General features: G+C 36.7%; 3 protein-coding genes across 9 annotated transcripts in view; 2 read left to right on the plus strand and 1 right to left on the minus strand.

The window, feature by feature from the left end:
• SERPINE3 (serpin family E member 3) overlaps positions 1–3,425 on the plus strand; it is a 42,482-nt gene extending 39,057 nt beyond the window's left edge. For 2 of the 3 annotated variants that reach the window (XM_061353137.1, XM_061353138.1), the window contains exon 9: positions 2,661–3,019. In XM_061353137.1, the coding sequence (XP_061209121.1) occupies positions 2,661–2,701 (41 nt within the window). In that variant the 3' untranslated portion in view covers positions 2,702–3,019. Of the gene's footprint in view, positions 1–2,660; positions 3,020–3,157 lie in introns of those variants that run through there. The other variant, XM_061353139.1, reaches the window with a different exon arrangement.
• FAM124A (family with sequence similarity 124 member A) overlaps positions 1–6,830 on the plus strand; it is an 87,371-nt gene extending 80,541 nt beyond the window's left edge. The window contains exon 5 of the transcript XR_009725393.1: positions 6,815–6,830. The gene's annotated coding sequence lies outside the window, so the exon portion shown is untranslated. The remainder of the gene's footprint in view (positions 1–6,814) is intronic.
• The window catches only part of INTS6 (integrator complex subunit 6), a 51,792-nt gene that overhangs the window by 1,574 nt on the left and 25,448 nt on the right, over positions 1–24,770 (minus strand). For 2 of the 5 annotated variants that reach the window (XM_061353131.1, XM_061353130.1), the window contains 14 exons: positions 20,741–20,924; positions 19,551–19,676; positions 18,536–18,690; positions 15,531–15,683; positions 15,246–15,378; positions 14,666–14,760; positions 14,156–14,266; positions 12,319–12,534; positions 12,084–12,210; positions 10,678–10,820; positions 9,769–10,003; positions 8,654–9,025; positions 8,102–8,195; positions 3,761–4,358 (listed from right to left, as the gene is read on the minus strand). In XM_061353131.1, the coding sequence (XP_061209115.1) occupies positions 4,265–4,358; positions 8,102–8,195; positions 8,654–9,025; positions 9,769–10,003; positions 10,678–10,820; positions 12,084–12,210; positions 12,319–12,534; positions 14,156–14,266; positions 14,666–14,760; positions 15,246–15,378; positions 15,531–15,683; positions 18,536–18,690; positions 19,551–19,676; positions 20,741–20,924 (2,238 nt within the window). In that variant the 3' untranslated portion in view covers positions 3,761–4,264. Of the gene's footprint in view, positions 1–3,760; positions 4,823–8,101; positions 8,196–8,653; positions 9,026–9,768; positions 10,004–10,677; positions 10,821–12,083; positions 12,211–12,318; positions 12,535–14,155; positions 14,267–14,665; positions 14,761–15,245; positions 15,379–15,530; positions 15,684–18,535; positions 18,691–19,550; positions 19,677–20,740; positions 20,925–24,770 lie in introns of those variants that run through there. The other 3 variants (XM_061353132.1, XM_061353133.1, XM_061353134.1) reach the window with 3 other exon arrangements.

A 24,770-nucleotide genomic window follows, 5' to 3' on the forward strand; every position in this document is an offset into this window, starting at 1 on the left:
CTAAACCATTTTTTCACTACAAATATAAGGCCTAGAAAGATCTTACAGATCTTGAGTTGCTGCAGTGGGTCCAGAGAAGAGCAACGAGGCTGGTGAAGGATCCTGGAGCACAGATCCTGAGGCTGAGTGACCTGGGGTTTATTGGTCTGGAAAACAGAAGGCTCAGGGGGAACCTTATTGCTTTCTACAGCTACCTGAAAGAAGGTTGTAGTGAGGTGGAGGTTGGTCTCTTCTCCCACGTAACAAGTGATAGAACAAGAGGTAATGACCTCAAACTGCCAGACAAGGTTGAGAATGGATATTAGGAACAACTTCTTCACCGAGAGAGTAGTCAGGCATTGGAAAAGGCTGCCCAAGGAAGTGGTGAAATCACCACCCCTGAAAGCATTCAAAAAAACGTGGACGCCCTGTGATATGGTTTAGTGGTAGACTTGGCAGTCCTGGGGTAAGAGTTGGACTTGATGATCTTAAAGGCTTTTTCCAACCTAGTCGATTTTATGATTAAATGCCATAGGATTAGAGACTGACCTCCACAGGGCAATTCAAATTACAAATGGGCTAGATCAGCTGGATTAATATCTGAAAGTAAGAAAGAAATCCTTTCCTATAAATGAAACTTATTCATACATATACAGATGGCATAGAGCAGACTTCTGCTTTTAGCCACGAAGACCAGAAACACCCTGTATTAATTCCTACCTTAGCAGTTTCTAGGGGGATACCTCAGAAATTCTGAAGACCAACAATCTTTTGCCTAGCTACAGCTCACAAAAATGCAGAAACGAGTTTCTCTTCCCTCATATTTTGAAAATCAACAGCTTTGAGGAGATAGTTTTACACATCTGGACCCTTCGCTACTTAGCATCCTCATGAGCATTTAGGTTATCAAAAGCCACGGGTATTCACTGTATGCCATCAGTAACTTGGCTCTGCAAAAAGCTTAACTTGTATCTTCACTTTTGCAAAGAAATGACAAAAACAAAAACAAAAACAAACAAACCTGTATTTCTTTTGTATCTTACAACTTTTTCTGGCAAATGAACTTCCCCAGCCCCAAAACAAGACCAAGAAAAACTCCAAACCAAACAGAAGTGGAGAACACATCTGAAAAAGTGAAACATCACAGCACTCCCTTGCTTCAGTATAAAATGTGTAGTCTAATTTTAAATGTCCAATCATACAGGTTACTCCAGAATCTCTGCCAAAGGAAAACACTATATAGCTCATTAGGAATAATAAAGGAGAACTGCATTATTGCACCATTTAGCAGGTGCTTGCTCCTCCAGAGTATCAGGCCACCTCCAACAGCTCTTACCATTCTTAGCAGTGCAGTAAATTTGTACCTGAAGTGTTTTCCTAAAAATCTTTCAAAACCACCAAGTTTCTCTGGTAACTGGAGTCATATCTATTTAGATTTTCAGGGAACACACAGCCATTTATAGCACTCAGTAAGACACTGGGGCCTGTCAAGAAGACCAAAGAGAATCATTTTCCTTTGCCACTTCCAAGCAACACCCACTGTTCTCTCAGTCAGTGAATACCTGTGTATGTAACACTCCGCTTTAAAAATCTGGATCTTACATTTTAAAAGAGATGTGTTTGCATTTTGTTCAAGAGAAAAGCACTACTTTGGTGTTTCAAATATGCTTTTGGTGATCGTCATTCAATGAATAGAAGTACTTTTACTTTTAAAAAAAAGACACTAAAAGCTGATCTATGAAACCAAAGCCACAGACTGTTCAGGATTAAGAACAAATGGATTTGGATATATAAAATTGTTCACTTTACAGTATATTTTTATATATAAAAATGAAATCAGATTATAAAATAGGATTTTTATATGATGAATAACAAAATATAACTTTTAATCAACTCAAAATCAGAAGTACATTTCTGATATTGAAGCTTTCTAATGCAAAAAAGTGAAAACTGAAAACGTTCAGTCATTTTGTTTGCTCAGACTTAGTGACTGAAGTTGTTTGGATATGAAAAGTGGGAAAAGGTAAACAAGATCTGCTTGTAATAGATTTTGTTAACTTAGAGGCACTTAAAACTTACTATCCCCATAAATTTAACAATGAATCTTCATTAAGGCCAAAAGTCTTCACTGTATCAGTCTTCTAGTAATAGCAGAAATATATTTTCTAAGACCTAAAATAGCATCATTCTGCCTAATAGAAAAATTGGGGGGGGGGGGGAGGTGTAATCTGAATTTGGAGTTTGAACACATTTCCTTTGAAGGACAGGCAAGGTAACAGCAATACAAGCAACTGAACCACACATGCAATTAGTCTGAAAGTGATTTCATTCAAGGGGTTGTAATAACATCTTCTGAAACTACAGCACCAACACAACGGAATGAAATTAGGCTGTTTTGATCAGTTCAGAAGCAATTCCTTAGGCAATGGTTTAAGTAAATTGCACAATTTTGGCAAATTTCTGATATGGGCTACCAATATTTGGAAAGGCCTTTTAGGTTTTTAATACAGAAATGTTCAAGTCATTCTAAAGCAAGCATCAATTGCAGTTGATTTCTCCATACAAGGAATGCATGATCACAAATCTGCTAGTTCCATGCTTAATTTATATATTTAAACTGTACTACACTTTGAAAATATGGTCCCAAACTGAAATAATGTTAATATGGTTTTCATTTACAGGTGCAGTAATCTTTATAGGAAGAGTTACAAATCCTTCATAATAAACACTAGGCAAACATACTGTCTTCTGTTGTTCATATGGCGAGCTTTCCTTCAATGAAATGAAAGGCTACATTATATGTATTTATTAAAACACATGTTTAAACATTATAACTTTTGCAAGAATAAGCAAACTTTATTTCCCTGTTCTAAAGTAAAAAACTTAAGAATAAAACTGAAATTAAAGCCTAGTCCCAGACTCACTTATAATCAGCTGAGACAGTAAGGTAACTAGCAAATAGCAAAATGCTGTGAAAAGGAAATCAAGTTCAGAGGCTATTTCAAGACTGACAGAACAGGTAGGAAGCAGAAATACCTATTCAAATAAATATTATTACTAAATTGTACTACATTTACTACCTTTTAATTTACTTTTTAAAGAGAATACAGCATAAAATGACATTCCTAAAGAACACTGAATGAGGCTAAAAGCATGTAGAAAAATGCTTTTTTTTCAGCATCCTGACAAAAACTAGGATACACTGAGTGTTTTAGTACAAGATTCAGTAACTCATGGTACCAACATCAGAAACCTAGGCCCATAAAGATTTTTGGGTGAAGACTGCAAACCACTGATTCCTAGGAAAAGCACCAGAGGGGAGCTGATCCCACTGAATCACAGCAAACTTCCCAGAAGTTAAGAGCATCTAGCACAGATGAAGAATGTGGCCAATAAAGTGGTATTTTGTGTCCAAGGAGCAGCACCTTCCAGCTGTTCTGCATTCGTGAGCATGTAAAAACTCTGATGCAGAAAAACTGTGCAGCAGCCTCAAGGGCTATTGACGTCTGCTTTACTATACTGTATCCTCATATAATTGGGGGGTTTATCGTTGCTGCAGATGTGCACATGGGATATCATTTTGTTATGCCAAAGTCACCAAGGAGTACACAAGGTATCCTACTGTAGTTGCAATGCAGGATTAGCTTCCTTTCACTCATTCTCTGATTAAGAACAGAATATCCAGTGATACAAAATTGCTCTTCATTCTTTTAACACTGATATTAGAACATATAAGCTCTGGAAAGGGAAGGCAAAACAAAATAAAAACTGTACACAGTCCTACACAAAGATTAAAATAGAGATTTTATTGATGGCATAACAAAAGTGCTTTTCTTAAATATTTCTCAAAATACATTTATACAACTTACAATAATATATCCAAAATAACTGTATATACAAAACATTACCTTGTTTAATGTATGTGCTTTTTTTTTCTTTTTTTTTTTTGAAAATTACAAAGCAACTTTTTGGCAAAGTTCGACCTTAAGAGGTGATAGTTTTGAAGGTTGGATTAAGAAAAATAGAACCTGAGGGAAAGTGACACTTAAGTCCATGACAAGCAAGAAGTCCTCCATTTAGTTAAATAAGAATGTTTTTGTAGTATTTTTCACATTACAAAAATAACAGAAGTGAAGAAAAAAAGATGATGGATACTTTTCTTATTTTATAGAGCAGCTTCTCATTCTTTCAGATACAAGACCTTGAGATAAAAGCGCATGTCAAAAATGAATGCAAGTAAGGACAGCAGAGCCCTGCTGTGGCTTTCTCTCATGTGCAGTTTTTCTTAGGTGCTGTTGATATGGTTGACCTGATTGGATCTGCGATGGATTTCTTCCAGAAAACTCTCAAGCTGTTCTATCAGCATTCGTTTTTTAAACCTGTATTTAAAAGAAAGCGTAATAATAGATGCAGCACACAGTAACAAATGAAACATCATTCACAAAGCTTCTAGTGAACCCTGGAAACTTCAGTTGTAATTTTAGGTCCTGTGCATGCTGAGGTGATATATATCTCATTGTAAGTATATATGTTCTCTCTTGAAGTTCTGGTAAGCTCCTAACTTGCTTTTCCATTTAATACAAAACTATGCTTACTACAGTCTATTCTATCATATTTCTGAACATCACTCAGCCCTCAGAAAGCCAGGAAAAAGAGAGTCAAGTGTTTGCTGTTTCTAGAAGTTCTGAAGTACAGAAATAAAACATATGCCAAAAGAACTATAAACTTAAAGCTGGCAAGAATTTTTAGGGATTATTTACATGCCTTCATGGTGCATTTAACAAAGTTAAGTGAAGATGGTACTGGTGAAGGAATGGCCATTACAGGGTAGAGAGCAGATTTCCTGACATGAAAATACAAATCAGAAGTTTGAGAAAGAGATGAAAGAAAACACAGATGTAACCCAAACCTGAAGTCTCTGCAGTCCTATTCCATATGGATTATATACATTTGAAAAGCAGACCGTTTTGTCACCTTCGCTTACACCCTGGCCTTGGCACACACAGCTCCTTGCTGTTTCCAGTTGGCCTTCCCCTCCTTCGCAACATTTCTGTGCCACTTTCTCAACTTAGTACTGTTTTGAACTATACACTGAGTTCAGTCCTGTGACCTTTCTAAACCCCAGCAAAACCCTCTAGTCCTAGCCAGGTCTCCCAGGCCATGTTCTTGTCTCGCAGAAATATGGCATCTGCCCCTAATTCCCAGACCACAGACCTCCCCACAATCCCAGCTTGACTACTGGGAAACAAGCTCCCATTCCCAAGCACATACTATCTTGTGAATACCTGTGCTCTGAGCCCTTTCCCATCTTTCTCATCACAGTTCTCCTCAGTAACCCCATGGAAATCCCACACTTCACTTACTGCTTCCCCTCCATTCTTCCTCATTACTTTCACAACTGCTCCCTGCTTAATGAAAAGCATTAACCTGGAAAACAGACAATTATTCATTCTTATTCCCTCTAGCAAAAGCCTTAAGCTAACAGCAGTGCTATAATACATAAAAACTCAGTGAAAATTTAGCATGCTCATATTCTGTGCAAGTGACTGGGCAATGTTACTTCCCAGAATACCTTCAAGCCTCCCTGAAGCAGCTGTACAAGTCAGCAGCAGATAATTCCCACAAACTTAAAACCTGATGGAAAGTGGAGAAAAAACACATTGCTAACTATTCTCACCTTACTGTTGGCACAAGAATTTGGGTTTACAGTGCACTATGTCAAGCCCTTCAGTACATCTCACTGAAAGTTCCTTTCCAAATGCTGAACGCTGCAGCAAACAACTTTTTTTCAAGGCAGCAGAAACAATTTACCACATAAAGTATTATAATTAGCATATTTAAGCACTGACTACAATTCAACTGCTCACTCTACTAGGAATATCAGTACCCTTAATAATAGAACTTCCTTGAGTAGCTATTGAGCTTAAAGCTTCATTATTATTTTGTAATTGGTTGTATGAATTCTTGCCAACACTTTTATCACAAGCGGGTATTGCTCAGCGTTTTGCCTAGGTAAACACTTTGGGCTTTGCTCTGTGCATTGTTAGCTTAAAGCTCTTAATTTAAAGAATAACTGAACAGGAATTGAATTTTTTATAATGAGAAGTTGGTTGATTTGAGGAATGTTACTATGCGTTTTGTCAGATTTTGTTCTATGCTATTTAGCAGAGAATAAAAAAAATAAATTTATTCTTAGTGCTAGGACCATAAATGGATTGCTATGCCAACTGCAGAAATACTGAAGTCTTTTCCACTACCTAGGCTAATTCTTTTTAGCCTCTTCCTAAACAGCTCTTCATCCTCCAAAGTTACAGCCATGTATTGGTGAGATGTGTCTCTTGTGTTCAGTAAGGACTGAGCCAAATGTGCGTCACTAAGCATTTGAAAAGTCTTTGTCAGACTAGCAAAGTATTTGAAATAGAGATGTGTTATCTCCTCAGCTTTAGTATTTTCACAATTGAAGAAATGGAAGAATGTAAGAAAGAAAACAACAACAACAAAACCCATTATCTACCTCATCTTGATTTCTGCCTCTCAAAGTGATAGCTTTTCTGCTACCAGAAGAGGAACTGTGAGGTAGTCGGTTTGCAAAGGAAGCTGAAAACTGCAGATTGTTGTAGAAATCCTCCTCTCTCTTCATAACTCTCTAGTGAACTAACCTCCAAAACTGAACCAGGACTGTTTTATACACACACTTTGTTGCTGAAATGCTTGAGAGCTTATAGATCCTTGGAGCAGGGAAAGAAAGCAGGCATCCTAAATTTGAATTTAATTCCATGGCACTGTGAAGGTCAGCTATCAGTTAACAAAACAAGATTTTGACAACTCTGGAGAGCCTAGAGAAGTTTTCTGCAGGGACCAGTAACCTTGGTCAAATGAGCTTGCCTGGGTAAAGAAAGCAGCAGAGAACTGCACAGGGATTGTAAACAGTGTTATTCAGTTAGATAACATGACCACACTATAAAAATCTAACCTAAGAGAGAAGAGGAAGGAGATATGAAGCTGTTCCTGCACTCCAGCCAGTAACAGTTAAAGTTTAACAACACTCAACAGAAACAGAATTGCCAACCTTTTCCACCAGCAGATACAGTGAACTGTTGGATATGGTGGGAGGTAGGATTTAATTCTGATGCAACATTCAACTTTTGCCAAATTTTGTAGGGATTCAACTCAAGATGATTGGAATAGAGAGGCTGTGCAACAGAGATAAAAATTACAGATTATCTAAAGAGCCTAACTTCAGAGGCATAAATATTCCAATCCCATTAAGGACTGCCCCAGATTCCAGAAGAAACAATACTGTTTTGGTGTCCTGAGACAGTGAGGAAGCATGTGTAATATACAGACTATGACCTACATGGCCTTCTGAAATAAGCCTCAAAGTTACAGTTATATCTATGATCCAAGCAAGATGTTGGAATTATTAGTTCACTTCAACTCAAACACTGCAGGTTCCAATCATAATTGCACATTTCTCCTTTCTTTTCTCTAGAAGGCCAAGCAAGTATGGTCAGTCTAAGGATGCTTTAACGTACAGTTTCTGCCTGCATTAACAACACCGGGTTTAAATCCTCAGCAAGTCTCTCCACTCCAGTGACAAACTACCTCTCATTTCCAGAGCCTCAGACAGGACTTTCAAGGAAATGCATCATCTGAAGACCAATCTTTATGGAACATACCTGGATCTCAAAATCGGTTTTAGGACAAGATTTTGAGTTGATGCAGAATACTGAATTTCAACTGTTTCTGGAAGCCTAATTCACAGCAACATTCAGTTCCATCAAGTTTTTCAAATTAGCAGTATGCTCACATCTGAACTTTGGAACCTGAAGCACTTTCTATAGTTAACTTCTCTTTCTATGCCATTGTCCATCTACATTTCTGGCAATTCAGCAGTTACGGCTGCTAACATTAAGACAAAAATCTCAGGCAAAAAGGTAAGCTTGTGCAAACTGCACACATCAGGAAGTTTACGTGTTTCTGTTCATTTCCTAGGGAATTATTTACTTGCGGTGTAAAACACTGTGGCAAGTTTCAAACAAAGAACTGCATTGGTGTCAAGCAGTTATGTATGGCAGTACATGGTGCAGTTTTAGAAGATTAATACAGTTCAGTTACCTACCTTGAAGCTTCTTTAATAACATTTTGTAAAAATATCAGTCGGGTTTGTAAGCTTCCTTGTACATGCTTTAGTAAAAAGAAGATTCTTTCATATTCTTAAAGAGAAGAGCAAAATCACAGTTACTTAAATGCCTATGCAGATATCTGTTGTCATAGATCTGAGTGAAATGCAACACATTTCATTTTGCTTTTGTAAGCTTTTAGGATATATTACCTATCAACCAGACCTGTAGCAATGATATACTGTTTAATAAACACTAACATAAAAAACCACAGGATATTGCAGTTAGGATGTTACTGGAATATCTAACAAGTTCATTTTAATATCAATAATACAAAAAAACTTGACTTTCATAAACACTGATAGGTAGAGCAATGTTTTAATCACTTACCCAGGAAGTTTATGGCAGAGGTTTCAGAACAAATCTTTTCAGTTTTATATTTTTTTTGCTCCAGTCTCATGGTTCAATATGTTCCCAAAATAGTGATCTAATATGAATTCTTTGTCTAACTCTCACGCCAATCACCTCAAGGAAAGATTTTATATACTTACTCCTTCCTGGTTTTCGGATTTCTTTCATGATTTGTGCTCTTAGCTCTATATTAATCTCTCTGGAACTTCTGCAATGCACTGGCTTTTTCCCTTTGCTGGGTGAAGACATTGGCAAGTTCTCTTCAGTACTTTGTTCTTTACTACCCGATTCCTCATGATTCTCCAGAAACCCATCAACATTCATGTTATTCCCTAAATGTTCATGGCCTACATCCTCTGTATGAGCTGCTGGTCGATCCAATGAATTGAACAAAGAAGAGGACGTTGAAAACTCTGAATCCATAGTATTTGGGAAAACATCTGATGAAAGTGTATCTGTAACATGATTCTCAACCACATCATCTATTGTAACCTCATTATTTGTTTCTGATGCTGAAAAAAATAAAGATACATTTGCCAGTTTCACATTCTTTATCATCTGATAGAAGTCTATGAATCAGTTCAGTACTAAACTCTCGTAAAATTATGCTCCAGCTTATATACTTTAGTGTACACACCAGTCATAAGAAAAGGTGTTTGTGAATTGTAACACTGAGCAGATCTCTATAACCTCCTGGCAATTAATGGCTTAAAAAAAATCACAAGCATATTCTTTATATGAATATGGAAACTGCTATATGGACTACCAGCAAAAGAAAAAGCACCTGTAAAACGTGCTTTTATGACATGCTTGTTTTCCCATATTACACTGAACTGACAAGGTTCACTTCAGGGCTGAACAGTGAACAATATTGTTACACAGCACCTCAACTCCACTCTAAGGGAAGTGAATTCACCAAGCTACAGCAAAATCCAAATTAAGTTCATGTTGTGATACTTCTGGAGCATCTGAATTCCCAGGCAAAGGACAAACATCCTTCTGACTGTTTACATTGTCTCCTCTTTTAGTACAGGAAACACATTGTTTATAGTGGGAAGTTCATATGAAAGAGACTTCGGTCGGAAAGACTATCTTAACTGTCTCTGTCATTAACTCCAGATAATAAATACCTCATTTCAAAAATGAGAGATAAAATAGCCATATTTGGGAAATCAGCCAAAGGCATTTTTACATAAATAAGTTTTTTGCATAAACTAAAATCCAAACTCTCTAAAGATAATAAAGATTCACTTACTTTTGTGAACAGGAATAGGTTTAACAAGGTCAGGCTGTGCTTGTGTGATTGGTGTTGGTGGCCCTTTTCCTCCAATGTGATTATTCACAACTGGAGGAGTTTGTGGTCGACTTCTGAGCAGGGGTGACATACAGCGTCGTCGTTTCGGAATCCCTTGCATATTTGGTTCTCCAGGTCTTTTATGTTTATTTTGAGGCCCTGATACAAACTCATCTGCTTCATCTATCATCATTCCCTGTAATTAAATTAATGGGGAAAATTAATAAACTTTATGCCATACCCTCATCATATTAAAGACAATTAATGCTTTGTATACCATGCTGTATACCATGCATATGATGCTGTTTACCACGTACAACACACCCTTATGCACTGAACTCTAAAATGTCGATCAGATCATTCCTAGACCAAATCAATGTGCTTAAAGGCCCTTATCCAGCCAACAGTCTGCCAAGACAATTGAGTGAGCTGTCCAGCTTTTCTTTTCAGTAAATTGCAAAATGACTCAAGCATTTAAAAGAGCAGCTCAAAATGGTATCGGCAATGTGATCAAGTCAAAGACAGATATGGACAGAAGGGAGAGTCCAAGCTCTCAGAATTATGGGAAGCTTTTTATGGGGGAAGTTTGGTAAAGGAAACATGATTAGATAGATATTAGCTATACTACAGCAACAAACTTATTTCATTTTTAATATCGTTCAGAGGCATAATACTGGATTTCCAATAAAGACTGCCCTCCTTAGGGTCGTATCGATGGACAAACATCCAAGACACTCTCTTGTAAGCAGTACTTGCCCAAACACTTGAAAGTATTTCTCCACTATATTGCTCTTTGAATGGTCAAATCAGAAGCGCACACCCATGCACACCCACAAGCACATTTTTTGAAAAGCTTTACAGAAGAGTCACCTTTTTGTCCAATTTGAATGGATTGCCAAATGTATGAAGCCTTCGTGGTTGATCAGGATCAAGTTCTCGGAGTGGAGAAGGTACTTGTTTTAGATATTCCTGGTAGTTTCCCATTTGTGCTATAGGTACACTGTGAACTTGGTCTACCATAACAGAAGGGTTTATTAATACATTATACTGCTCACCTTATGACAATTTAGTCTATATCCACTTCACAAGTCCAGTTTTCAGTATTCTATCAAATGCATTAATAAAATAGATGTGCAACACTCACCATTATTCTTGCCTAACTGGTATTTATAACATCATGGTTTGCGTGCAGGAAACTTGCTTAAATATGTCTTGCATATTTATCATTATGACAGGGTAAAATAAACAATAGTTGCCATGCATGGATATTAGTTTTCCAATATGTCCCATAACTTTTCAACAAAGTAGATGGGTGAAAAAACTAAGATCCGGAACAAATTGTAACTAAAACGTTACTACAAACAAAAGATACATTAATGCAAAGTAGCAATGCCATGCTACATACAGCTTTGACATAACTCTCCCAGTTTTAGCCACCCAGAATTTAATTGAGACTGGCATTTTCCCAAAGAAACAGTGATTTTTGGCCACTGAAATCAACAAATTCTTAAAATCCTTAGGACCTGATTCTAAACTTGTTATGGATTTAAAGTTGCCAAGCCTTTGATCAAGTAAAATGTACACTAACAGAAATACCAGAAATAACATTAGGTTTTATGTGGTTTAACTCCCTCCCTAAAGAGCAACTTCTCTGCATGTCACATTACATTATCACTTGCTCACAGATGTTAATCTGACCTTAGTAGTGGCAGAACTAATGTAACATGCAAGTGCCTTTCACTTGCATTGCCCTTCTCATTTTCTTCACTTATTTCATCATCTTCTGTTAAATGCTGTAAAGCACTACCAGAAGACACAGTAGAAAGGTAAAGGAATAAATTAGCAGACTACTGAACTATTTGATGTTGGCCTGAAGGGCAAAAGGATCACACTGGCAGCACCCAGTGAGCAAGCTTACTTTTCCACTGCTCACAATACACTTCTATGAAGAAAGATCATAATGTTCAGAACTGCCCTGTGACTTTTTCCCTCGGATACCCATGACAGGTGGAAAAAACAGCGAAAAAAAAATTACATAAAAGCCCCAGTCTCCTCATACAGACCAAAGGACAGAGCAGTGAACCTGCAATCTTCCTCCCCTCACCGTTTTTTCTTCCAGTAAGTTACTTAAGGAAAAGCCTAGAATATCCACACAGTTTAATGGCAGTATCAGACACCCACTAAATTTTAAAGCACTACCCTATTTGTTATCGTCTTCAATTTTTTTTTAGCACCAATCATATCACAGGTAGACAAAAACTAAATTGTTGTCTAACCTTCATCTTGTCCTTTGAGGAACTTGCGAGTACTCTTCAGTAAATTAGATCTCATTCGTGTTAACTGATCCAAAAGATTTCTTCTGGGTATGTCATAAGCATTTCTAAAAGTCTGAGGTTTCACATCCTATGGTCCCAATAAATAAAGTTCCAATTAATACTGTGCATGAAACAATATCTAGCATTTCAATGGAAGTATATTGAAAATAACAACATTACACACAGTGGTGCTTACCTTATTCAGCAAAGCTATTTGGAACCCAGCATACTCCTTCATATTGAGGTCTAGAGGTCTATGAGGAATTTCCCCAGTAATCCCCTGTAGCAGATGTTGAAAATCGTTCCTATGTGCCATAGACAGGTTGTGTGATCTGCTTCTGACCTTAATTCCAGTCTCTTGCGCTACCTTTTTGCCTACAGAGCCAATGACTCTATCGGACTCTATTTTGGCCTTAATTTGAAATAAATAAATAAATAAAATTGACAATATGCTCTTAAAAGGATTAGTCAGACTTATTCATTTTAAATTCCTACCTAGAAGATTCAACAATGTGCTAATAAACTATGACGACCATAACCAGGATGAGTGCTTAAGGAGTGCTTAATACATACCACTTAATGCTTACTACAATTTTAAATATAGTGAACAGTTTGTGCCTAGGTCTTCTGCATATTTCTCCTCTGCTGCCCTTTATGGTATCTAAGCACCAATATGCATGCAATGCTTTTATTTTCATAAAATGCCGTAATTTGACTAGTAATGCTCTGCAAATCTCTCTGTGTACTCTAATAGATTTTTCTACAATAACAGCTAAACACTGTAACTCTCAAAAGACTGATTCTCCCACAACTATAGTTGCGATCAGTCACACAATGGAATCACCTTTTTAAAACCACAATATGAATAGACATAACATTAATAAATAAATGCACAATAATACCCAATTCTGTTTGATTACACAGATCTATCCCCAAATATTATGTCAGATTTGTACCAAAATCAAACATGTTCATAAATGCCAGATTTTTTGGCAAAATACAGTTGAACAAAGAACCAAAAGTAATTTAGCAATACACCTGCCAATGTCGGTTTTGCAGATGCACATAAATTTACAGACTAATCAAAACCTGAATTTTTACTTTTTAAGAATGCTGAGTACTACTGGCAGTGCCTTTCAGAAGTTAGAAAACTTTAGGTACAATTTGCAGTGCATGCTATTACATTATAGGAGTCTAAGATGCCTAAATTGAGAGATCAGTTCACAGAATACTGAGCAGTACGATTACGATTTAACAGGATATACTGTAAACTTCAAGAGGTTTGCTTCCACCAATAATCATCTATGTTAATGTTTTAAGAAAAAGCTGGTCCATAAGAACTCATTAGCTAAGTTACGAGTATTTGCACTGCTGTTTCTTGAAGTTTCAAGCCTACTGCATCATTTTATTATTTTGAATGAGAAAGCTTCAACAAAATAAAAGCAGAGGTAGCAGGGCAGAAATGCTTTTGCTGGTGCAGGAGATTTATCAAAGATAAGGGCACTACTGTGAACACAGTCAACAATTTCAAAAGGTCACTTGCCGCTTCTACATCTGTATCCTTATTTGAGATTCTGAATTTTGTCAGCTTGTATTTACTGAACACTTTCCATTTCATTTTACAAGCCAAAGAAAAGACATTTTCTGATTCTGATGCACAAAGTACAAATATGTATTTTCTGAAAAAATACTATGACATCTTTAACATCAAAGACAACATGTTTTCTTTTGGACAAAAATATGTTACCATCTCTACAAGTAAAAATGCTCCTAAAACATATTATTTAAAAAAACCCCAAACCATTCTCAGTTTGTACCTCCATATCTATATCTTCATAGTCCAGACATGGTCTATTTAAATGTTAAGCTTTCCTTCAATTCTGAAAACCAAAATGCTTTTTTGCTAACTGCTTATGGGAAGTTATTAACTTGATATTTCTGCTCTTTCTTCCTTCAAAGCCACTGAATTTGAGTATTTTAAGATCATCCTGATATTAGAATAAGCTTTTACTGCTCTTCTGCTTTAACATTACCTGCTGACTCAACTTTTTGAGATAGGAAATGACACTGTAACTAAGTCCGTATTCCACATTGTCAGCTATAAGGTTTGGTGCTCCCATCATTCTCACAGCTTTCTTCAAAGGCTGAAACATGAATATATTGTACAGTCATATTTAACTTTTCAAGTGTTGTATACGTCAACTAATGTATTCATTGCAAATAGAACATGAGGTCCTCAAAGTCAGAAAACCAAAGACCTTCGCGGAAGCATTTTTTGTTGTTTTAAAGCACTGCTCCATTCATATAGAATCAATTAACAGAAATATAATTTATATATGAGTCACAGCTGATGAAACTGTCATAATGTTCAAGTCTCAAGACTTCCACAGGACTCCAGTTAAAACAGCAAGTATCATTATGCACAAAGTCTAGCTATTCTTTATTAATAGATATTCTACTTTAAATAGGGAATATACCCATAGTAAAAAGATAACTACAGTTACATGATAAAATAGAAGTTCTAACACAGTAAGTCATCTTACCCCAAGATAATATGGAGGCATTGTCTTCAAATAGCTTTCAAATGACTGTCGCCATTTCAATGTAGGCTTTGCCTTGTGTACTTTAAACAAGTCATCTGATGGTTATAAAAAGAAGAGACAAAATGAAAGACATGTCTAAGCAGCATTGCATCATTTTTTCTAATAAAAGAAACTCTCAAAGAAACAAATTCTTCAATGCTGAAGTTAACGTATATATTTTAACACGTACATGACTAAGTATATACACACACAAGTTAAAAAAAAAGCCAAAGGATGAACTTAATAAATTATTTATCAAAACAAATTTGTAATTGAGACAGACTGATGGGGAAAAATAGCTCCTAAAATAATGAAAGAAGTGAGACCAAAGCATACTTTAATTAAAACATCTCACACGGAGTCTGAGTCACAGAGTAATCAATTGGTGACAAGTGAAACAAGTTACTGATGACATTGCTCAACATGCTACCTTTCTACAGGTGTGTGATTAATACTGCCATTAGTTGCAGTAATCTGCTTAGATGAGATCAATTTTTCAATTGCCTACCACCTAAGAAAACTATTATGAAGTTGTCTTTACCTAGCAGTGGAAGGAGGACTGGATAATTGTAAGGCATCACAAATAAATTCACACAGTTCAGCGCTGTACTAGCTTTCAAGTACCCAAAAGGATGACCAAGTTCACTGTATTTTGCACTATTGCTCACATATACCTGCAATAAAAAACATTATGTTGTATGTAAATAAAAAAACCCCACATTATGTTGTATGTGCTGAAATTTTACATCCTATTTTAATTACAGAATAAAGTCTATGAAAAACAACATTTTATAAATAACTTCAGTTCACCATGCACTCTACTTGCCTGCCAGCAGGTCTGAGGGGATTTTCTTTCCAAGATAAACTGGGTCAGTGGTGAAGGTTCTAACTCGTATTTATCAAAAGGCAGTTTGTCAATTACCATCGGCTCACAGTCAGTACAGGAAAATTTCACCACAGGATGAGATGTGCGAGGTGGCTAAACATAAGCATTCCACTGTTAATAAGTCTGCACAGCGATTAAAATACGATGGTGCTATGACAACTTAAGCAATACATGTTCTCTGAAAACAGTCATATTTAAGGAGCCTAATTCAATACAGGATTCATACGTATTGTTAATGAGTCCTAAGCAATTCATTTATGATGTTAGCACTGTCTCAAAATCTAAAGAAATCTTATTTTCTATATAAGCATCAGTTATTTTATCTGGTAAGTCTAAAACATCAGAGTACAGAGGTAAAACTTCTTGCATATACACAAAAACTTTGCAAATGGAATTAAATTGCAGGGAGGACAACAAAAAAAAAACAAACACAAAAAACCTCTTCAATGCTTCTCTGGGGCGTGCCCATTTTTATTCCGACAGAAGCAGGCACTGTACTTCTGCATCTGCTGACTTCCTCCAGCACTTTTCCTTCTTGGCAAATTTAACAGTTATAAAATTCAAACTGAATTCTAACGATCAACAGCAGCATGAACTTAGAAAAAAACCAACAACCAGGCTTTAGAAGAACTTGCATTTTAACTAAGCCTGTGAAAAAGTATTTCAATTCAAGCAATTTAAGTGCTTGGATTTTCACCTTTTTATTAATCAAAGGAAAAAGACCTCTGTACTTCAAATTTCAAGTATAAGTTAACAACAGTTGAAATTTCTTTAGCTGAAAGAGAAAGCTGGTTTCTTGCGTGATGATGGTTGGAGCTGTACATCTTCTACTGAATGTTTTTCAGGACAGGAATGTAAGCTCTTATACTTACCCTGAGCCTCCTTCAATGCCACTAGAATCTGGGGAGGAGCTCAATTGGGAAGGCTCCTTCCATTTATTCTCTTTACAAGAAGGTGGCTAATAAATACGTAAGATCAACTAAGGAAACACAGGGTTTCTTGGACCTTCCTATCACCTCACCTGGAAAGTAATTTTTCTACGTCTACAAGATCCAGCCTCTTCCTTTTAGGATAGGCCACCCAAATGTTATCTGCCCATAAAGTTGGTCTTGCCTTGAGTGTCTCCACTCTGAGAAGGTGTACTGTCCAAGTGCATACAAAACAGGAGGCCAAACCAACTGCAGGAACTGCAATTCTCTTCAAAGAAGATGCCTGCAGTAAATAGTTGTGTTGGAGTTTTTGACCAAGCCATGAAGCAGTTACACTAGGAATAAAAAAAAGCTGCATAAGAAGTTCAGTGCTAAGACTTGAGAAGTCAAATAACTCTTGGCTGGACAGAACAACTGCTCCTCAGAGCAATGGGAGCAGCCATTTTACATGTTAATCTCCCAATGATACTTGAAAGTATCATTACCTACAGTTCACAAAACAGTTGCTGGGGTAGCTCTGTTTGAGAAACTGTACTGTGGATCAGATAACAGGCAGGAAATAAAAAATACCTAACTACAGACTCTTAAGTAGACAAGAGTTACAACATATGCTAAATTTTAACACTGTATTTTCAGAACACTAAGGAAATAGAAGTATTGCAACACTATCAGCAAACTTAGCGCCCCAACATTGCATAAGGAAGGTTCAAATGTGGAATTTTAATTGATGTCAACAGGAATTTAGATGCATATGCAATAATCCAGTGCTTTATGCAGTTATGGGAGCTATACAGTCTGAAACTGACAGAAGAATTTTTTTCTCATCTTCTCACAAAGTCAACCTCATGTTTTTAGCAGATTGAGTTCAACAGCTCTTCACTTGGCAAGATCTGTTTTAACAATCTCGATCAAAATCTGCAGCAGTAGGCAAACTGTACTGACTCTACAGTGAATGGAGGCAGATATGCCACTGACAGTGATTACAAGGAGCACAAGGGACAGTTTTCATACAGAGCAACTTGTTAGTATCTAGTAAACAATGACATTTTGTTTTTTAAATTACTACAGAAGATTTAATTTTATTCATATATGCTAACTTACAGTTCAGGAAGGCATCCACATCCTTCAATGAATGTGGCCACAGACACCAGCAATATCAAACTTGCAAATATGACTAAAATTTCATACTTGTATCAATCCTCAACAATATTATTTCAAAGAACTTCATATTTTTTTTAAACAAAGAAGATGAAAAAATGTACTAAAAGTCCAATCAGTTTGCTAGCCAGCACACTAATTTCAGATCAAAAAAACCTAAAATATTTGATACAAATTGTCATAAAATATAGGGAACAATTATACAACTGCATTATTTCGACTTCAATGATTAGCAGAAATACAAAAAAACATACTAATGATTAGCTCTCAGACCAAAGAAAAGACAGTGGCCTACATTTTTATAAAAAATGCAAGTAAAATTAATTCTGTGAGCAGTATTTAAAAAAAAAAAAAAAAAGATGAGTTTCTCCACTTGGGATAAATTGAAGGTGTAACTACACTGCACAACAGCAGATAAAATTGCATTCAACTGCTAGAATGAAGACAAAGCTACCACAGGGATTTGAAATTGGGAAGATAATACTGCCTTCTCTTAGTACCGTCTGCAAGGCAATAGAATTTGATAGGCTATTATCAAAGGGCCACCATATTTCTGGTTTGATATTTTAACAGAGTCCAAACAGAATCACTGCGGGCATGTACTAAGTTGACAAATCTGTATGGGCAGTTTCTCAATGCTTCAAAGTTACTAAAAGGAAACCCTGTAATATTATTTTCTCATCAGTAATTTATCCAACTGAACTGCAAAACTGGTTCAAAAGTGTCATTCCTTCTTGGGTCACACTGTTTTTACAGTTGCTAAAATTAAGCACATCTCTTAACATTTAAAAATCAGTTAACAGGAAATCATGAAATATTCCCCCGTGCACAATCCTTTGCTTTAACTTCAGTACATACCAGCGTTGGAGAATTTTGATCTGGCCAAAAGGATTCAGGAACAGGCCAATGACCTATAGGAACCCCAGTTTTAGGGTTGGGTCTGACATAAATAAGTTTGTGACAGCTGTGCCAAGGTTGGGGTCCAAAGGGTCTAGATATATCCACCTGCCCATCTACAGAAGAAATAAGCTTTATGAGTCACAATAGTGTTAAAACTCAGAAAGAATACTAAATAACTTCTGTGAAGTTTAAGAAATATTACCCCCAGGGAAGCTCTTCCTGCAGTTAATATTATTTCTAAGAATAGCAAACAGTTGTCAGTAAACATTTCTGCAAAAACCCAGAAACTACGAGAAATCAAATAAGCATTGAATGTTTACAGGATCAGTGCTGAAAAAGCCAATTATCTGGAGCCCTTCTTAGTAACCATATTCTTTATCCTCCTATTATTATGAACAGACAACCTTCAAATCTCCATGCATACAAAAATAAAAGATATATGACTAATACTACTAGACTTTTTATTGCAGCAAAGCAGGATAATAAAAAATATACCACTAGCACTTCACAGTAACATCCTAAGACACAGCTTAGAAGCCATTTAGAATGAGAAGTTAGTGAAGGCTCTACAGTCATATTTGCTATTTTAACTCTTAATGCAACCCCTTTACTACATTAAAAAGAAGGATATGTGCATAAACCCACAGTATTTCCATATCAAGCTCTTCACATTTCTAACTGGAACTACTGCTTAAAATTCACGAATCCATTAAACTATCCTTGATATGAAGAACTGCATTTAAGACTACCTGAGCAACACGACCAAATGTAGAGGTTTTACATAGTGTGTAGCACCTATAGCCAGAATTCTGATAAAGTACAACACCCTTATAGACAGAACAGGTCCTTTTTTATAGTAATGTCTTTTAAATTACAACATTTTATCTTTTGTCAACTATTCCATGAAGTTCACTAAGTTATATTGATAGTCGTCCCTGCCATTCGATACCACGCTGTAAAAAATGTCAAGTACCATCAATTGGTGAGGGATCTGGTCCAGCTTTTTCAAAATTTATTACCACTCCACTTTGCACTTTTTGCACCAATGACTCAAGACACTGATTCAGCATTCTTGGGGAGCACACACAGTATGATCGACCTAGAATAAAACAGTCAAGAGTGAAGTTGTCCATGGTTTCTATCCCTAATTTTAACTTGGATCATTTAAAACTGTTCACCCCACCATACACATTGATTTATCTACAGATCATTCATTTAAAGCTTCTCCCAAACACTCTTGTCTTTAAGCAGAAAGGCAGCCTAGTGAAGCAGTGACAGGGTTACATGCACCTCATCGGAAATGTTCGGGTTTTAGCCCCTCAATGACTTCAGCTCCAATTCTTGGCTGCATTCACGGAAAATGGGCTCCCCCTTGTGACAGACATAAACACTTAAACTGTCTAGGAATTTCAGTCAAAGCCCCATCAGTATAGCCTGACATGACAATCACAAAGCAGGAGAATGAAATTGTTTTGGAATGTTTTTTAAATTCCTTTGCTCTCCAACACATCAGAAAAGTCACGTTTCTAGTAGCTGATAACACCAAAAACTTTCACGAGCAAATTATAAAATAAATGCCTGAGTTTTATCTGGAATATAATTTCTAAAATTATAATTAAGATTGTAATTAAAATTATAATTAAGATATATAATAAGAATATCAGTTATAAATTATGATGGAGAGAAAAGTATTGATTTTGCAGAATTATTATACATCTGCATTACAGGAATTCTGCATTGCATTCTGCATGTTCTAAAGAGGAGGGCAAAACCAAAACAACCCAACACATTTCCTTCACTTTTGGCTTCTTTGGATCAGAGTATGACAGGAATTTAGCAAAACTGTACTGCAGAAACAACAATTTTTACAATTTTTAATTGTGATACCAAGATGTATTGGAAAAAATTAAGTTTTCTCTTCTAAGAAACAGCTAAGGAAAGTAGATTTCCCATTCTTCCAAGGCAGGATACATTAAACTGTCTGTAGCTTTAATGCAGTAAGTGTCTTTAATTTTATTATATTGGAGTTCTGAGTTTTTACAAGTAATATGAGAACTTGGAAATACTTATTCCACAACATGTACATGATTAATAAATTTAATAAATTGAACTAATTTTCATTTACAAAAGTACTGACTTGTCAAAGGAAACCAGGGCACCCACCTCCTGTGACTTCACACATAGGTGTGATTGCAGAGTCATCCACCGGTACCCCTGTCATCTGCTCTGATTCTGGTGCTGTAATACCAGGCAAACGGAGAACCAAAGCAAATAACCTCTGATCCCATCGAAAGGGTTCCTTAGTCAACTCACTTCCAGGTAGAGGGGAATTGAGGGGTAAATGGAGCTGAAAATTAATTTAAATCTGTGAATATAATGCTTAAAAAAAAAATCAGGTTACATAGTGATGGCAATTCACTCAATACAAACATATTTATAACCTCTCCACAGACACTTATAATTTGATTCAGGTACTGTATTTTAATCAACACTTCAAACATTTCAAGGCCAAGTAATGCACGAAGTTGAGAGTTACAGACTGAGTGGGAACAACCACTTCTTAAACCTGATCTAAACTTCAGAATGGACAGAATATTTTCTTTAGAATTTCAGCACTAAGAACTGCTTCACTGCAGAATTCTTTTTTTCAGTATTCTGCAGAACAGGCCCATTCTCGGCTCAGTCTTTTCCTTGATTCGCCAAGATAAAAAGCACACCTGAATGAAAAGGTAATGTTAAACTAAGACTCCTGTGGAAGAAGTACAACTTAGGTGTAGTTGCTCAAAAAAAAAAACAAACAACAAACAACCCAGAAAAACCCCACCAATCTAGCTGCCAGGATGTCCTACTCCAAAGAACTGAGCTCCAACAAGTGAACTAATGCAGTAGTTATATTAAGGAATCAAAAGGCAGAGATTTTACATAACTTGACTATATCCCATAACTGAACTCATGCCTGTCTTTTAGATAAAAGCACAGATTAAAATCAACTCTGAAATGCAAAATGAGGTCTCACTTATAGATAATAGGTAACAGTAGAAAAGGCTACCCATACAAGGAAGAATTGTTTGACATGTGCCATTGTGCTGTCTTTGTCTGGAAAGAGCTGCACAGAAGTTTTAGTTCAAAATAGTGAAGCTACCATCCAGGGACATATAATACATGGGAGCATTTCTTTTTGCTTCAATTCATAGAAGAGACACTAAAGAGATTCAAGTTTCAGACTTCAAGATACAGATTACTAAAGATACAGCAACTGAAAGGATATTATTTATTAACCACTAACAGCCAAAAGCCAAAGAGACTAAGAGTATATTTAAAATTCCCAGGGTTAGTGGCTGGTTTATAAGTAGTTAACTGAAACAAATTTAAAAAAAAAAAAAAATTCAACGCTTTAGCTTCTATGAGACAGCACAAGGCATTTGGAAAACTCTACCTTCTCTTTTTGCATCCAGATACCTCACACAGGCTAGTGGGAGAAAGCAAGCTTATCAAAACATTCAACTACAGAAGCCCTCAACAAATAGACTAGACTTATACCAAGCAAATATTGTCTCAGAATATGTGATAGATCCCTGGCTGATGATACTACTGTCAGTATAGGCAAAATTTCACCTGGAGCACTTTAGCCATGACTCATGCTAAGAACCAGAATACAAGTGTCAAGCCCAGAAACTGAAGCAGACTCAATGCTTCCTCAAACATTTTCATTCTCATGCAGCACTCAAAAAATTCCAATTCTCTATGTCAACTCAATGTTAGCAAAGGAAACTATTAGCCTGTCCAAAACCTGATGCAAGTCCACAAAAGCAGCCAAGAAGTTGGCCTTCACTTTTACTTCGCAGTAGTTAGTTAAGGAGTTTACAACAAGCTGTTGAAAATGTTTTCATAGAATGGTTTGGGTTGGAAGGGACTTAAAGACATTTAGTTCCAGCTCCCTGCCATTAGCAGGGACACCTTACAGTAGACCGAGTTGCTTAGAGCCCCATCCAACCTGGCCTTGAACACTGCCAGAGATGGGGCAACCACAGCTTCTCTGGGTTCCAGTGCCTCCCTACCCTCATACTGAAGAGCTAATCTCACTCTACCCTCTGTGAGTTTAAAGCTATTTTCCCTTGTCCTATCCCTATATGTCCTTCTAAAAATTATCTCTCCAGATCCCTGGTCAGCCCCTTTAGGTACTAGCAGGCTGCTCTAGGGTCTCCTCGGAATCTTTACTTCCGAACGTCCCCAGGTCTTTCAGCCTTTCTTCATAGGAGCAGTGCTCCAGCCCTTGCTGGCTTGTTTCTGAGAGATTAACTTGAAAGCTTTAAACCTAATTTCCAAACTGGAAACCTCACCTATTACTATTTACACAACTGAAAACATCTCATATTAGGAAAAATGTCTCTTCATGTTTGAAAAAGAAACGACTGATACAATCTCAAAGCCACAACAAACATGACAAACCCACTCTCCTAATATGTGGGCAAGAATCAGGACACTTTTGGTTTATTACTGATTCACATGCGTTTCCACTTTTCACACAAAAAATCCAACAATGCCTGCCTAGCAAAGGGAATTCAGTTAGAATAATAGCCACTTAGTAAACAGCCTAGAAAGCTGGCTGTAAGAGGACTCAACTGCAAGCACTACACCATCCTCACACTTGGGGCTATTATCAAGGAACACTATTCACCAAGCTTTCCTATTGAGATCTGACCAAACAGAGATTTACTAGCTCTGAAGAGTACACTGTATCTGCAAAACATGCCTATATAACAGCACTCTTTTCTTCAGGCAGTATATATGCATTATTTTAAAATATATATATTTATATACAAAGTATGAAATTGGACCCTGCCAAGCTCAATTCATCTCTATCTAAACCTTTCTCTGACTCAGCTTGCTATACTGAGAGAACCCAGAAACCAAACAGTACTCAAGAGCAGGCCACTGTATTATGTACTATCAGAAACTGTACGATGACATGCAAAGCCATCAGAATCCACTCAAATGTCCTCACTTTCTTTGCTGCAGTTTCATTCCAGTTAAATTTAACATCCATGTTACTGGAAAAGTTACAGATCCAAACCAGGCCTCATTATTCACAGACACTAGTAACTTGGTTTTCTCAACCCCAGTTACTTTTAATTGGTATTTTATTACTATAGCAACTGGATACCTAGCAGAAAATAAGATGAGCCTAGACGTGTACATCTTGCATTTAATTTCTCTTTCCCCAAGCATATTTCAATATGAAGGCATGCACATCCTGGTCATTGAGAAAAAGACAGATTGAACAATTTAAAGTAAGGTTATTTACCAGCAATGGTCTTCAACATGTTACCCGTATAATCACACACAAGCGTCCTCCCAGCTTAGCACTAGAAAACCAGTTGTTTTTTCTCAACACTAGCTTGTAGGAACATACACAAACCCTAGCATTCCCAAATGCCATAATGCTACAGTAAGAGCAGTGTGTGCCTTATGACCCTCTTCCCTGCCTTTAAATCCACTAAAATGAACCAAGAGTGATTGGAGGACAACTACTGGAGAGATCTTAAGGAACCCTATTATTGGTGAGCAGGCCTTCTGCTTATTCTGAGTACATTCTACTACATACATTTATGCAATCGTAAACAGCAGCACAGCTTGAAATCCTCAAAAACCAGAGAACCCTATAGACCCTAGATTGAATAAAAGCTAGGCAAGCATTAGGAGAACTCTGCAGTGGCACGGTAGTTGGTGAAAGAGAACAGCTATTCTGGCAATGACTGCACATATGGGCTTACACATTACAATGGGCAGCACTAGCACTGCTTACGGTTTAGTACTCAGGTAACTACAGGCAGGTCTACCTTAGGAAATGTCGTAAAAGGTTTACACACTTAAGCACTCAAAAATATCCACAGAGTCAACTCCTCTAAGTTGACTTTCTTTTTCTAAAATAGTAAAAAGAAAACAGAAATATCTACAAGTAACTTTATTTGAAGGCTTTTCTGGCACACATAAAAAGACACATCTAACATTCCAAACAAATGCAGCATTTCATTCTGAAGGACTAAGGATAGCAACAAGATTCAAGCCCAGCTGAGAAAACAAACCTTTGAGAGACTGACTAACTCTACTTACAGTTAACACTGTTTTATTTTCCTATCTTTCCATCCAATTGTATGCAGTTGTTAACATAGAAAGCCAGTTTTTTCTTCCA

The sequence above is a fragment of the Neopsephotus bourkii genome, unplaced genomic scaffold, assembly GCF_033783945.1.
Source record: "Neopsephotus bourkii isolate Nb327-2 ecotype Australia unplaced genomic scaffold, CSIRO-AGI_Nbou_v1 NB_663, whole genome shotgun sequence".
NCBI classification, from domain to species: Eukaryota; Metazoa; Chordata; class Aves; order Psittaciformes; family Psittacidae; genus Neopsephotus; species Neopsephotus bourkii.